The sequence below is a fragment of the Helicoverpa armigera genome, chromosome 24 (assembly GCF_030705265.1).
Source record: "Helicoverpa armigera isolate CAAS_96S chromosome 24, ASM3070526v1, whole genome shotgun sequence".
Classification (NCBI taxonomy): domain Eukaryota; kingdom Metazoa; phylum Arthropoda; class Insecta; order Lepidoptera; family Noctuidae; genus Helicoverpa; species Helicoverpa armigera.
Window position 1 is genome coordinate 728,107 of NC_087143.1, and position 15,884 is coordinate 743,990.

The following is a 15,884-nucleotide window of genomic DNA, read 5'->3' on the forward strand; positions in this document are numbered from 1 at the left end:
TCTCCATTGACATCCTGATCATAAGCCTATAAAGTATTAAAACTAACACGATGGGTATCCACGAAAATTCCAATTGATCAACCCGTGTTAGTTTTGTCTGACCGATCATCTTGTTATGACAACTTCCTCCATTTTTCGAAAGGCACGTTATATTGGCGTGTCCCAGCTGTATTTTTAACATCGGCGTTAAGCGTAACAAGTATGAGGTCGCCGGGATAACTGGTTGGCAGATCATCATCCTCCGAGCCTTTTCCCAACTATGTTGGGGTCGGCTTCCAGTCTAACCGGATTCAGCTGAGTACCAGTGCTTTACAAGAAGCGACTGCCTATCTGACCTCCTCAACCCAGTTATCCGGGCAACCCAATACCCATTGGTTAGACTGGTGTCAGACTTACTGGCTTCTGACTACCCGTAACGATTGCCACGGATGTTCAATGACAGCCGTCAAATGTCAGACAGATGTCATAGACTAGCTAGACAGAAGATCAGAATTAAACAACCAAATAAAAAGCTCTTTGTAACATCAGCTACTCATAAAGTTCACACACTTTCACTCTTTTTACACGCTTTTTATTAGCTTCACCTGTATGTTTGTAACCGACTTCTTTGGGAGCGATTTTGACCCACTTCAAACGGCCAGATTTCGTTCAAACTTTGTAGATTTATTGAGGACCGATGACAATACACTAATTTGATAAAATTATTCCATTTTTAACCGACTTTCCAAAAAGGAGGAGGTCGCACATACACATCGATTACTCCGTGGTTTATAGACCGATTTACGTGATTCTTTTTTTGTTCGTCTCGGAATAGCTGCCAGTTGGTCCCATAGTCATCAGGTCAGGATCTGATGATGGAAACCCTGAGAAATCGAGGGCAACCTTCGAAAGTTGTAGGCATACATAGGGTAAAAACTTGACACTCAGGTGTACGCCTAAAAGCACTATTCAACTGTGAAGATTTGGAGCTGACCTGATGATGGAGACCAGAGAGGGTCCAGGGAACTCGACAACTGAATATGTAAACTACCTCGTGTTTGGGCTTAAATTGTTTGTATTGACAAGACCTTTGCAACAGTGAAGGTTTGGAGCTGACCTGATGATGGAGACCAGAGAAAGTCGAGGGAACTCGACAACTGAATATGTAAACTACCTCGTGTTTGGGCTTAAATTATTTGTATTGACAAGACCTATGCAACAGTGAAGGTTGGGAGCTGACCTGATGATTGAGACCAGAGAAAGTCGAGGGAACTCGACAACTGAATATGTAAAATACCTCGTTTGGCCTTATATTCTTTGTATTGATGAGAACTTCCCACTTGTATGGGCAGTGACAACTATTCGTATCACTGAGAAGCTTTAAACAAAAAAAAGTAGAAAATAAATAATAGTTTAAAAAAAAACTAAAAAACACGCTTTTTATAGAAAACCGAACTAAAAATTAGAAAATAAATTTCAATGAATATAAATTAATAATAGTGTGAATACAAAAAAAAAATATTTAAAAAAAAGCGTGGGGTGCATGGTGTCAATAGTTATAAATATTTTATTGACAGATATGAGTAGAGTGATTTTCATTTCGATAAGACCTTAAAAAGCACCCCACGCTTTTTTTAAATATTTTTTTTTTGTATTCACACTATTATTAATTTATATTCATTGAAATTTATTTTCTAATTTTTAGTTCGGTTTTCTATAAAAAGCGTGTTTTTTAGTTTTTTTTTAAACTATTATTTTTTCCCTTTTTTTCCAGCTAACCATAGTGTCAGCCTTTGAATACTCGTGCATAATCTTCAAAGCTACAAGCGGTGACGACCCGGCAGGTGCTGTACCTATTGTGAACCTACGGAGGTGGTGCACCGGATCAGCCGGACTCTGCATGGGTGGCTTCCAATACCTGGATATTGACTTCTTCGTAGAAATAGAATTCGTCACAAGTGTAGACTTGCGCGTTGGTATATACGGCAAACAACCTAAAACCATAGACCCGGCTCAAGCGTATATGTTTCTTAATGAAGCTGCACCTTATCCCGAAATTGAACCGTATGTTGTAATCAGACACAAGTATCTGGGTATGATCAATGATACACGATATAGCCTGTACGGTAAGAAGGAAATGATCTTCCGACGTAAAAACTACCGTGGCCCGATACTGACTACGACAACGAGACGGACGAGACGGACGAGACGGACAACGACGACGACGACACCCACGACAACTACGACAACACCGACAACTACGACAACACCGACAACTACGACAACACCGACAACAACGACAACTACGACAACAACGACAACTACGACAACGACGACGACGACAACGACGACGAGACCCACGACGAAACCGACGCCCAAGACGAAACCGACGACGCCAAATTTTGACGATGATAATGTAGTCTTATAATTGCAAATTCTACCTCTTTCGTTGAACCTATTTTAACCTTTTGTATGTAAGCATTGCCATAATTAAGTCGCATGAGTAAGAGACGAATTAAATTTTACCACCCAAAACAAAAATGTGAAAGGTTGCCAAGTTCGATAATATGGGAATGCTTCGCCTATAAAAGAAGTGAGATCTGAATAAGTACCAAGTTCCATACAAATAACTCAGTTAAAAATAGTTACTTTTTAATGATGGGTCTTGGCAAGTTTTCACACACCTTGTTATAAACCTACTAAACGCAATGAATCAAGTATATAATTTTCTATTAAAACTTATGCCATATATCATTACGCTAATACGGATACGGATAATGAACGGATCAGTAATGAATTATGTTTCAAAATCGGGGGATTTTTTGCTCTATTGAGAGCTTCTACTGCGTGCGCTGAGCAAACGGTAAACTTTCGCAAAAATGATGTATGACGGGGTTGTTCCCCTTTAAAAGTGCTAAAAACAAAACCGTGATATCATATGTCTATCTCTTAGGGTTGGCTCACTGTAACCCCTACTATTCAAAATTCTTAATAAACATGATATTGATCGTTATCCAAATAGATACATCATACATCACAAGTCTTTAATTTAAAACAAAATTGTCGTGTACATCGTTCGATTCACATCAATATCTTAGGAGGTAAAGCAGTTTTAAAATAACCAACACAGCAAACAAAACGGCAAAATAATGATCGAGTACTGCACGCACAATGTGCTCAGCCGAGGACTACTGAACAATTGGAAAATTCTTTCACCGTTGGGAAGCTACAATATCCCCGTGTTACATTGGCCTTATTTTACCCGGGTACGGGAAGTCGTTCCCACGGGACGCGAGTAAAACCGGGTAAAACGGGTAAAAGCGAAATACTACACACTGATTAATTACGAAATCTCAGAAACTTAAACTCCTACCAACTTGAAGGGAGGTAAGTTCTTTATAGAGTGAAGACGTGAGTTGAGGAGGGATTCTACGAAAATTACTTCTAAAGGGGTTAAACGGGGGTTGGTAGTACGCATGGAATATGGTCTGTTTGTGAAGTGACGGATTTAGAAGTAGCAGTTAGTACATACATTTTATATAGATAATTAATATACTTTTCTATCGTGTAGAAGCACTTTTCTTCCTTTTAAATCTTGTCATAGGGAGCTCTCTATTCGCTCTAGGATTATTGTTAGATGTATTAATTACCATTAATAAACTTATGCCAAAAAAATTGGAGTATGTTGAGGTCCGAATATATTATGAATATAAAAAAGTATGGAAGGAGACAACATGCTGCGCCGACCCCAAATAAAATTAGGATAAGGGCAGGAGGATGATGATGATAAATTACCATCATTCGACTATTTTTCATTCAGAATCAGAATATTTATTTGTTAAACATAAGTGTTATTCTGTATATACGGATCTTGTTATTATACATATTAAAGCTTAGTAACAAATAAGTTATACATATATACTTTGTTTATAATTAACCTTAAAATATATATAATATGCTGAAAAACAGATCTGTTCAGCTGTTTAAAGACAGTACCAATATGCAATTTCCAATTACAGTTTCCGTTTAAAATTGTAACTAATTTAGCACTGCGTTGATTTGTTAACTGTTCTCCGTTGAACTCAAGTTTGATTTTTGTGTCACTTGCTTATACTTAATTAGAAAATTGTATGAAGTTAGTTTTGACAGATCTATTTGTAGATTATTAACATTTAGCCAATCAAAAATGCCAATCAAAAAGTAGTAAGTACTATTTCAGTGTGATTATCTTTCCTAACTTTTGGTATAATTATTGAAATAATCGTCCGCAAACAACGCATGGATTTATATTAGGTAACATTAGCTATATCATAAATATACGACAGAAATAATAGAGGTCCTAAAATGCTCCCTTGGGAAACTCCTGCTACATTAATAAGTGGAAAACACGAAATTTTTATTTAAATATATTATTTCTACGCACTGCTTTCTATTATTTAAGTAACTTCGAAGTCAGTAAAGGGCTTGACACCGAATTCCATATTGTTCTCATTTACTAAGCAGTTTCTCATGGTTAACTAATTCAAAAGCTTTGCTCATGACTAAGAAAACTACAGTTCAGTACTTCACTTTAGTTTCCATGATTATATTAGTATAAGACATGAATTTTATGATTATTTTGTTTACATTGAAAGTATATACTAAGTTTTTATTCTAGTTTTATGTTGTTCACTTTTACATTTGACGATGCTGGTATGTTGGATTCAATAATTAAACGAATAAAATACTTTTAACAAACACGTGGTTTTTATTTGAGATTCACCATAGAGAGATTTTACAAGCAAGTGTTACCATAGATGAAAATCATAGATATTACAGAAGGGACAAAAATTTTTATTTACATCCCTCTCACCTAATTGCGACCCTTCATTCAAAGTAGATAAATTTTCAAAACAGTAAAACAGTAAAAAAAACTTAAACTGGAAATAGTAGTAGAAACTTAAATTCAAAACAGTAATAGAAACTTAAATTCTCAATACATTCACAAAATTTACAATAGAACACTCTCACATGAAGAACACTGAAAATATCTTCTAAGAAATATCTTCAAATCTTTGTAAATATGTCAGCATATTGCTCCAAACAAACATACTTCAGATCTAGTTGTTTATTTGTAAATTTCTCTTTTATAAAATTATGTTTCACTTCATGTGTTTACAACGGTTATGATAATCTATATTTTTAATCAAACAAATTGCACTTTATCAATACACAAAGCTGTGGAATCTTGGCATAATCCGCATCTCGATATGCTTGCAACTTATTTATTATCATTTAAAGATCTGTAACACAAACCATAATGTTTGCTTGCAACATTCCATTGTGTATGGTCAAAATTATTGAGATATCTAGTCATCAGACTTTTATCTGCTTACTATAGCCAGATGCATTAGCAAACCCACTGCCTGTTGATATGGGATATTCTTGTCAGGTGCAGCTGAGCTCTTTTCCAGAGTTCTATGAGTTTCAACTGTAATGGCATTACAATTAGCATTCTGCATATTTTTACATAACAGCTTCTCAATGTAGGCAGCCTGATGAAGAAAGATACAATCTTTGCACCCTTTTATTTGTAGTCCAACATTGTTTAATTTAAAAATTCTTACTTAACTCACACATACATGATAATATCTAAGGATTCTTGTGAATATGATATCAGAAGCCCATCATCTACATATAGTAACAAGTATACCTACTTTCTTATTGTTTATATTACCAATGTACCTACACACATTTATCAGCATGGCTATTTTTAAAACCAAACTCCTTTCGACTTTAACATTTTTGATTAAAGCATCGAAGTGTTTGTTTGAACCCCATTGACCGTTTGGTCTCTTGCCATCGTGGCGTGCCAGACCACTGGTTTCTAATACGGCTGGAACGCCGACGGCAACAAGAGGCCGTGGTGTCCAAGGCTGCTGACAGCTTCACCACAGTGGCAGTGAGGAGAGCAGCACGGAGCATCCAGTCGCAAGCAGACAGCTAGACGTAGCTATGTTTGACGACGGAAGTGGCAGAAGCCCCGACCCTCATTCGCCCACAGCCAGAAGGAGCGCTCGCTCTGCAGAAGATTTTGACGTGTTAATCAATTTAACTTTGGAGAGCTGCTCATCCCACTATCTGGGAGGACGGATGACGGGTAGGTCACTTTTCGGCCATTTTTCCCTAATACGTGTAAGTCGAATTCTGATCGCTTTTGGTAGGGGTCAACAATTGAGAGAATTGAGAGTTTAAGTTTGTCAGAGAATGTTGGATGATAATGAAAGGACAGGTTAACAAAGTATGATATTTTTGTTGCTAAAGAATCCTATCCAACACATTTATGTACTTCAATGATTTGATTGCTTTCTCTATTTCAGAGAAAGGTGATAAACATTTCAGACAGTACAGTAGAATTTACTGAATGCTTTAGCTTTCCTTTATATTGTATACTTGGGATGTCATAGATATTCATCGTATTTTCAAGTTTATCTCTAAAGTCTAAAATATTAATTAATACCTTTGGTTAACCATAAAGGGGAACGCGTGATTGCCTGAATTTTGGCTCTATATTTCAGGAAAACAGATAGTTGAACAGCCATCAAGACTTCGTAGAATAGGTATCATAGGCTCGGTTACAATCTGATTTATTAAATACATCACTCCATGACAAATTCGCTAGAGAGGGTTTAAAGTGAATTGGTGATACAAGATCACCTTAGTTTTCTGTTCATCAACGTTTTCCCCATATAGGTATGTCGGATGCAGCTTAGTGTCACTGTTCTACACGAATCGAATGTCAACTATATAGTTATATGTCAATGACTAGACCTCTTCAATCCAGTTACCCCACGATGGTGTTTTGTTATGAAACTAAAGTATGCCATTTTTGTCAAATACTAATGTTTTGTTTGCCCGACAAAGTGGAATTGTACAAAAGTGGAATTTCAAAACAGGCGATGATTACTATTTGGAAACAAATGAGTTTATATTGAAAACATCAATTTGCCGTGAGGGTGGGTGATCACGGTTGCTATAAAAGAAAGAACTGATTTTATTACGCGTGTCGTTAAAAGCAAAATCCGAATGCAGAAATCATTCAGTGTAAATAAATTATCAAATATTTTGTTAATGTGTGACTGACTTTGTTGGTTGTAACGTGTAGTTTTCGGGTGAAGACGAAATTCGAAAGGACTAGTGGACCTTTGCTATTGTCACCAACAACATTGCAAAGCCGCGTACATGATATAATCTTTGCTGTTGTGACCCCCGTGTAATAGTGATTTAAGGCACATAGTTCTAAAGACAATATGCTTAGTTTGACTGCTATTGGTGTCCTATTATTCAATATACAGTCTTGTTTAAATCTGTGTAAGTAATTAGTTTTAAGTTATTACTTCTTTAGTGGTCAATAGTCTTAGAATAAGAGTGAGTCGTGGCGGCCTAGTGAGAGTGAGTAAGAGTGTGGGTTGGATTCTAGGACCAGCAAGTACCAATGTAACTTTTCTTAGTTTGTATTTCTTGGACACCAATAACTATGTTTCGGAGGGCACGATAAACTGTTGGTCCCGGCTGTCATTTGAACATCATTGGCAGTCGTTACAGGTACTCAGAAGCCAGAAAATCTAGTTACAAGTATTACCAAAGGGTACCAAGGTATTGAGGAAGTCAGGCAGTCCCTCCATGTAAAATACTGGTGCTCAGCTGCAACCGGTTAGACTGGAAGCCGACCCCTACATATTAGCGAAAAGGCAAGGCAGATGTTGTTATAGCTTGGTATTTGTTATATTTTCAGTACTTTCTTCTGCAAGTTGTGGCATTGACAACTCTCCAATAGCGCATGTGTATGATGGAATCACTCGCATCGAGACCTACCCTTGGCTCGGAATCCTATACTACCCGCATGGTAAGTATCTTGGAAATCATTGTCGAAGAGGGATCCTGGACTAGTCTGTAATCCCCAATTTTCCTTGAGCAAGCGTGACATTCTGTGAACGTGAAGATTAATGTTCATTTGTTCTGAGTGTGAGAGGAGGCAGTGGGCCCTACAGTGGTACAATAAAACGGCTGATGACGAAATCTAAATTGAGACTGAAGAGTATTGAAGTTGGCAATGATGAAGATAAATTAACTTTTAGGTTTTGAGCGTTACACAGTAGCCGTGGTGCTCGTGACAAGACAGATAGCACTCGGAGCTGCTAGTGAAATAGACGAGTTGCCTAAAGATGACTTCAGGTAAACATAAGATCTAAGTATGCATTTACATGTTTAGCAACTTATTAAAATATTTTTCAACTCGTAGGGAATAATGTTTTTGAGGCACCTTATCTTGACTGCTACATACCCCGTGGACCATGGTGCCTCGAGGAACAGTTAGTTATCTATAATGTGGTTGTTTTTTTGGCCAGGGCCCGAGCTCGCGTGGTCATTGGCCGAAACTGCAGCGGGGAGTCGATCGGTGTCCGGGACTACTCCTTCCACCCTGACTACCGGAGAGGCTCCTTCAGCACCCTAGCCATGATACAATTAGAAACTGATCATTTGAGAATGCGTAAGTGTTATATCATCCATATGTCAGTCATCTGACTGAAGCTGCTGTTTGATAGAACGACTTGCGTCTTTATAGAACTACATTTAATTGAATTACTAGGCCGGACGTTGATTGAACAAGTGTCACACAACGTTGCAAAATAAACGATCCCATTTCATTTTAGTAGAGTTTGCTCACTGAGTTTTTTACTGCGGTGCTATTAGTCACCATAAGAAATATAGTGTCAAAAGCTCGCACAGATGGCAGTCTCAGTATTTTTAAGCGACTTCCCAAAAAGGAGGAGGTTCTCAATTCGTCGGGATGTTTTTTTTTTATGTATGTGTACCGATTGCTCGACGAGACGCCTGGACCGATTTGCAAAATTCTTTTTTTTTTGTTTGATAGGGTTTACCTCCCAGGTGGTCCCATAATCATCAAGTCTGGATCTGATGATGGAAACCCTGAGAAATCGAGGGCAACTTTCTAAAATTGTAGGCATGCATAGATTAAAAACTTGACGATGAGGTGTACCTCTGATAACACCATGCAACAGTGAAGGTTTGGAGCTGACGTGATGATAGAGACAAGAGAAGGTCAAGGGAATTCGACAACTGAATGTAAACTACCTCGTGTTTGGGCTTATATTATTCGTATTGATGAGAGCTTTCCATTAATGCGGGTAGTGACAACTATGCTCGTCACTGAAAAGCTAAAAATAAAAAACTTTTTACAAAAAAATAAAACCGTTTCCCAAAAACACTGAAAAGCAAAAAATACTATTCTTGGTGGCGAAATAAACTTAGGTACATCCATTAGACTTGATTAGACACTGACTTTTAGGCCGATTATGCACCTAAGAATAATTTATTTTTGCTATTCAGGTTTTTTGGGAGTCGGTTCTATTTCTTTGTAAAAAGTTTTTTTTTTTCGATTAAATTCACTTTTAATAGCAATAATTAAACGAAAAATTGAAGATAATACTTTCAACGGCACATTTAACGACTTGATGAATTGTACTGTAGTGATAAAATGAAATGTAGCCATTTCGTGTAAGTGTAAAACTTATTTAACTATAAGTCGACAAATTTTGCGCACTGAATAAAATTCATTCCTTTATGTCGGGTACCAGAAATTTTCTTACCTAATTTTGACACGTACAAGCAAGCTTTTTTGTGAAACATATTGTGTTTTCAGCATTGCGTCCCATCTGCCCACCACCGACACACTTCGAGGATCAAACATTTTTTGCAATGATATTATCTGAAGGTAAGTAGCACGTAAGTAGGCAGCTTTTAATATCATTTTTGTATCAGTTTAATATCAGTTTTGTATGTACCAAATTTTATTAAAATTAGTTCAGTGGTTTAGACGTGAAAGCGTAGCTGAAAGACAGAGTTAATTTCGCATTTATTTTATTTTTCTATTGCTTTTTATTTATATCTAGCAGTACAAGTAGGTTAAATGGTTTGATAAAGCCTTATAATCATTGGCACAAATCTTGAGCGCTGACCTTCACCTGCGCAGAAGTAATTTATTGGGTCCTTTTTGTGGTATGTAGTGAGGCGCGGGGCTGTTGTAAAGCGGTGTAAAGTGGCCCGCAGCGCATCGCGTCATCACTCGGGATTGGTTCTTTGCTAATAAATCACTTCTGCGCAGATGAAGGTCAGCGCTCAAGATTCGTGCCTGTAACTATACCAATATTCTGAATGCGAACGTAATTGTCTGTCGCGTTTTCTCGCGAAATCTATTGAACGATTAAAATGGAATTTTGTTACCCGACAGTCAAGAGTCTGAGAAAAAATAGGTTACTTTTGACCGTGGAACTGCGGGGAAGACCTCTTCCCCTTGACTTGCTAGTCATAAATATTGTGAATATCCAAGTACTTAAATCCTATTACTATTATTTATTGAAAAGCGATATTATATAACGTTCTTAATTTTCTAGACTGCGCTCAATCCACTGTTCGGATTCATAAAATGAAATATGTATCTCCCGAAGATTGCAAGATTTTTTACAGGAGATCAGGGGTTAGTATTTGATAAGTTAGTTATTTACTATTTCAAGTATCCATTTTACACAAATTATATATTCGTCAAATCATAACTCAGAACCCGTAACAGCGTTTTGGCACCAGCGGTATTTCGGAGCGACATCGGTCGGTTCGTACGTGGTTGTCACTGCAAGCCATTGAACAACGGCAGATTATGCCATTCAGTGCGTATACGCTCGGTTTTACTAAGCGCGACAGAAGTCCGCTAGTGTAAAAGCGCTGTAAGCATTGGTAGCAATAAACGCAGTAAAACTGAACCAGATTGTTATTTATCTATTATACTGCTTGTTACTAGCTGACCCGGCGAACTTCGTACCGCCTTTTCCTTAATTGCTCCCGTTTAGACCTACCCTGAACTACGACAAACATTTTAAAACCAAAATCAGCTCAATCGGCCCAGCTGTTCTCGAGTTTTAATCAGACTAACGAACAACAATTAATTTTTATTTATATAGATTATTTATTTATTATTATTTACTAAGGTCAATTTCACATAACACATCACATGAGCATCACAAAACATTTAAATATTTAAGTCGCACCTTTTCAACGCAAGCACCATCTTCAACCACACCATCACCGCGTTACCGTGCCATCACTGACCATCAGGTGAACTTGTGGTAAAATGTTTGATTATTGTATAAACAAGGGCGAGTGCATATCATTATCTTTGAAAAGAGCAAAAATTATTAAAGTTTAGAAAACACTAGAAGAACACGCTTTATAATTTTATTATGTTAACAAGCCTATTATATCCCAGTGCTTGGCAAAGGCCTCCCTATCTCGCTTGCACATTTCGCGATCCTTCGACCAAGTCAACCAGTCTACTTATATAAATGCACGTTAAAATTATTTGAAGACTACTAGCAAACTCCAAACACAGCTTATACTATGTTCCATCATGAAGTTCTAAACCAAATCTTCCGGCTCCAGGAAGATGGTTAAATTAAGTTCCTTAGATTCCATTACATTGTCGCATACAGACCGACCTATAAGTGTTATAATTTGTTAAATATTAATTAATTATGTAGTTACAGACATGTGTTGTTGGGGAGTTTGTTGCGCCACTTCTTCTTCCCAGCAAAAACATATAGGAAGTGGTGAAGGGTGGGCATTTTGGGGGCTGTCTATTGTAAATTCCTGACGTTCAGAAAGCGCTGTCTTGCAGCCAAGTCTGAATAAACGATTTAAGATTTTTTTGATTTATCGCATCTTAAAATATTATTTCGCTTTTTTTACCCACAACGGAACGGAGCAGGTATACATATGCGTTTTTTCATATCATATAAATAGTAACACAATTGAGTGTCTATTTTTTTAATTTGAAAGTTCCGCCCGCCATTAAACTTACTACCGCAGCGCCCTTTGGTTCGTATCGAATGCTTCCAGAGGACGCTCGCAGTGACCAATAGATGGCGTCCGTCTATCGCCAAGGACGGACATGATACTCTCTCGCCGCCATTTGCTTTGTGTCGAATACACACCGCTCCGTGTTAATATTTGCCTATAATGTTGAATTTCTGAGGATTCTCGTGCAATAAGTGGACCTGCTGCTGTGAGACATTGAGGACTTATAGGGCAGTGTTGATTTCACGAGTTTTAATCAGTCCACGTGGTCCGGTGGATGAATCACGATTTAGCTCGCCGGCCGTGAGCCCATACCGCGACCACGCACCTTGGAACGAGGTATGATCACACTTTCTCAATGGTTCTAAGTGGGGTCCCTGGATTCACAAGGTACGTGTTGTAGTGGGTATTGGTGTCTCACGAAATCCCATCAATAGGGATAAAATTAATAGGTATACAATTTGTGTTCACCGCCATATTCATTCCAAGCATTTTATTTTCAATTTTTAAAATCCCCGCCTCCCGCATTTCTTCATTCTTTGTATTCTCCTTCTTCATTTTTCATTTATAATTAGGCTATTACACGCCTCACCAAGCGTGTTAAAACACGTTTTAATTTTAATCTAGTCTTCATAAGGTTTTTTCTTAGAGACTTAACTACCTACGTATGTTCACAGCTGGACTTAGATACAATGTGGCCGATGCATACGGCCTGCGCTAGAAGTGTTACGGGAGGACATTGCGTGTGGCGGAGCGGAGCCATCCTAGTGGTCAAGATTGATCGCCGCTGGAGACTGGTAACTTGACACAACCCAGCCATCGCCTTTTTGGTCGTTCCTTTCACTACATGCGTCCATATTCATAATCAATTTATGTTATATTAATTTAATAATTTTTGTTATTTTTCTTCTTTTTTTCTATTTTTGTATTTAATTAATGTTAAATACAAAATTGGGGTTATTAATTTGAATTTAGTTATCCGTTTACTATCACAAAGCAGCTCGTAGTCTGGTAGTTGGCAGTTACACCTTCGTGCCTAAAAGCACGTAAAGCCGCCGTCTCCGAAAGCTACTTAGTAGCAGTCCTTACAATTCCACGGCAGAGGCCGTCAGGCGGATTTGACAAAACTCTGACATCAAGACTTGCTAGGTGATTAAACCTACAGCTCACTCGATAAGATGAAGAGTGACCCATTCTAATAGTAGCTTCTTATGATGAACGGGCAAGAACCGTGGAGTTTCTTCTGTTATGAAATTTAATTTTAACAACGGTTTTTTACTATATTAATTGGTGGGCGCCGGCCATCATTTGAAAATCTTTGGTAATCATTAGGGGTAGTCAGAAGACAGGTACTTTGACAACCAGTCTTGCCAAGGGGTAACAGTCTTGGTGGCCTAGTGGGTAAAAGTGGGTAAAGCACCGATCTCCCACGTATGAGTGTGTGGGTTGAGGAGGTTAGATAGGCAGTCGTATGTGTGGTTCACCGATAATCGTGAATCAAAAAATATATATTCTTAGAGGTCAGATCAGAAGTGGTACTTGAAAATGAATAACACAGGTCTATAGACATTTAACCTGGTAAGGTTTATTTCTTACAAAGGATTTAGCAGAAGCCAACTTTGAATAGCAAATACAATATCGATAATTAATTATATGATCACGATGTGACATCTTCAAAGTCCGTCATCCTTCTATCCGTCATAACTTCTTCTTCTATACCAGCCCGGTCAGGCCAGGTTGGTAGCAAGGAGGATTCATATCTAACAATATTATAGCCTGGCCAGGTCGTTAGTGACACTCCCATGGTCCAGCGGGGAGCGGCACGGTGACAGCTGCAAGACTATCCCGCGCGCGCCTGTAGTCACGCTGCCTACAGCCCGCTGCCCGCGTGGACCATGGGAGTGCCAGTAACGAGCTGGCCAGCCCGTAATCATTGTTTTTGTTGTCTTTCAGTTGGGTTTCGGTATTTACGGACCGGGATGCCAAGCACCGGCCAGGTTCTTGGATTACAGTATGTATCACGACTGGGTGCGACGAAGTGTAGACTTGATTGGCAGGCCAGCCGTTACTAAGGTCGCCCCAAACCACCTCGTATTAAGAAGAAGTGAGTTCTTGAGTATCACTAGCTTATGTTGTCGAAACTATTTTTGGATAGCCTGTATTTCATTCTGATATATGAGCTATATTTATTACTGCCAAGTTTCATCTAAATGTTAAAACATACAAACACCCAAACGGGTAGAACTTCGGCCAAAGAAAACTTAGGCCTGAGTTACATATAGATTCTGTTATGGCACCATGGAGAACAACGATCTCCATGGATGGCACTTACACAATAACTGGTGCAGTGTTGCCATACCGAACAAATGTGGCGGTGAGAGCGATATCGCTATCTGATCGGATGTGAAAACGCTCTGACACGTGGTGTGATTCTCAATATTCGGAAGTAAGTTGGTAGTTTGTAACGCTATCAGGTAAAACATCATTTTATAACGCTCCCATTATTTCGGTTATGAAAAGCAATTTCTTTGGTTGAAACTGGTTAAAGAAATAAATTTATAAAAAAGTATGTACTAAAAAAAGTAATAATTTGATTTTCAGCCACATCTAACTTACAGCGTTTCGGCGAGTGCGATAGGGAAGAAATGAAATATGAAATTTTCACTGACAACATTGACTTGAAGAATAACGGCAAACTAGTATACAACGTAAGTCTCTATTGACATCCTGATCATAAGCCTATAGGCACTAAAACTAACAAGTGTTGATCGATGGGTTCGTCCGTGGATGGGTGACCATCTTGTTATGACGACTTCTCCGTTTTTCGGAAGGCACGTTAAATTGTCGTGTCCCGGCTGTCTTTTGAACATCTTTCTTTGGCTGTCGCTAAGCGTATCGAGTATGGTCGCCCGGATAACTGGTTGGAGTAGGTTAGAGGTACATGGAGCGGTTGCTCCATGTAGAAAACCGGCACTCAGCTGCAGTGTGAGACGGCAAGCCGACCCCAATATGATTGGGATAAGGCTAGGCAGATGATGATCAAATAAAGAACTCTTTATAACATCACAACTTTATTACTCATAACTTCACAACAATAGTCTGTAGGTGTACCTGTCTATAGCTGATTCAGATTGATATGTTTTCCTTTTTTTTCAGCTAACCATACTGTCAGGCTTTGAATACTCGTGTATAATCTTCAAAGCTTCAAGCGGTGACGACCCGGCAGGTGCTGTACCTATTGTGAAACTTCGGAGGTGGTGCACCGGATCAGCTGGACTCTGCATGGGTGGCTTCCAATACCTGGAGATCGACTTCTTCGTGGAAATAAAATTCTTCACAAGTGTAGACTTGCGCGTTGGTATATACGGAAAACGAACTCAAACCATAGATCCGATTCAAGCGTATATATTTCTTAATGAAGCTGCGCCTTATCCCGAAATTGAACCGTATATTGTAATCAGACACAAGTATCTGGGTATGATCAATGATACACGATATAGCCTGTACGGTAAGAAGAAAATGATATTCCGACGTAAAAAGTACCGTGGCCCGGTACTGAATAAGACAACAACGACAACGATGACGACGGCGACGATGACGACGATGACGACGACGACGACGACGACGACGACGACGACGAGACCCGACGCCATACGACGAAACCGACGCCCAAGACGAAACCGCCGACGCCCAAGACGAAACCGCCGCCGCCAAATTTTGACGACGAAAATGTAGTCTTATAATTGCAAATTCTACCTCTTTCGTTGAACCTATTTTAACCTTTTCTATGTAAGCATTGCCATAATTAAGTCGCATGAGTAAGAGACGAATTAAATTTTATCCTTACTCAGTCATTATGTATGGCTGAACCTGAACTTATCCTGATATTTTTAAGTGAGATTTAAAAAAAATTAAAGACGAATTGAAAAGAACAGAAGATTTCTAAAATGTAATGAAAAATAAAAAAGAGAAATAGTTTAAAAACTAAAAAACAAGTG

The 15,884-nt window shown here is 38.5% G+C and overlaps 1 protein-coding gene across 1 annotated transcript; it reads left to right on the forward strand.

The window, feature by feature from the left end:
- Positions 1-7,268: 7,268 nt before the first annotated feature.
- LOC135118589 (uncharacterized) lies at positions 7,269-15,629 on the forward strand. Its single transcript, XM_064041001.1, has 11 exons — positions 7,269-7,329; positions 7,754-7,864; positions 8,097-8,193; positions 8,367-8,509; positions 9,683-9,754; positions 10,434-10,516; positions 12,564-12,683; positions 13,840-13,990; positions 14,488-14,594; positions 15,043-15,244; positions 15,451-15,629. The coding sequence occupies exons 1-11, from the start codon at positions 7,269-7,271 to the stop codon at positions 15,627-15,629; spliced, it is 1,326 nt and encodes a 441-aa protein (XP_063897071.1).
- Positions 15,630-15,884: the final 255 nt, after the last annotated feature.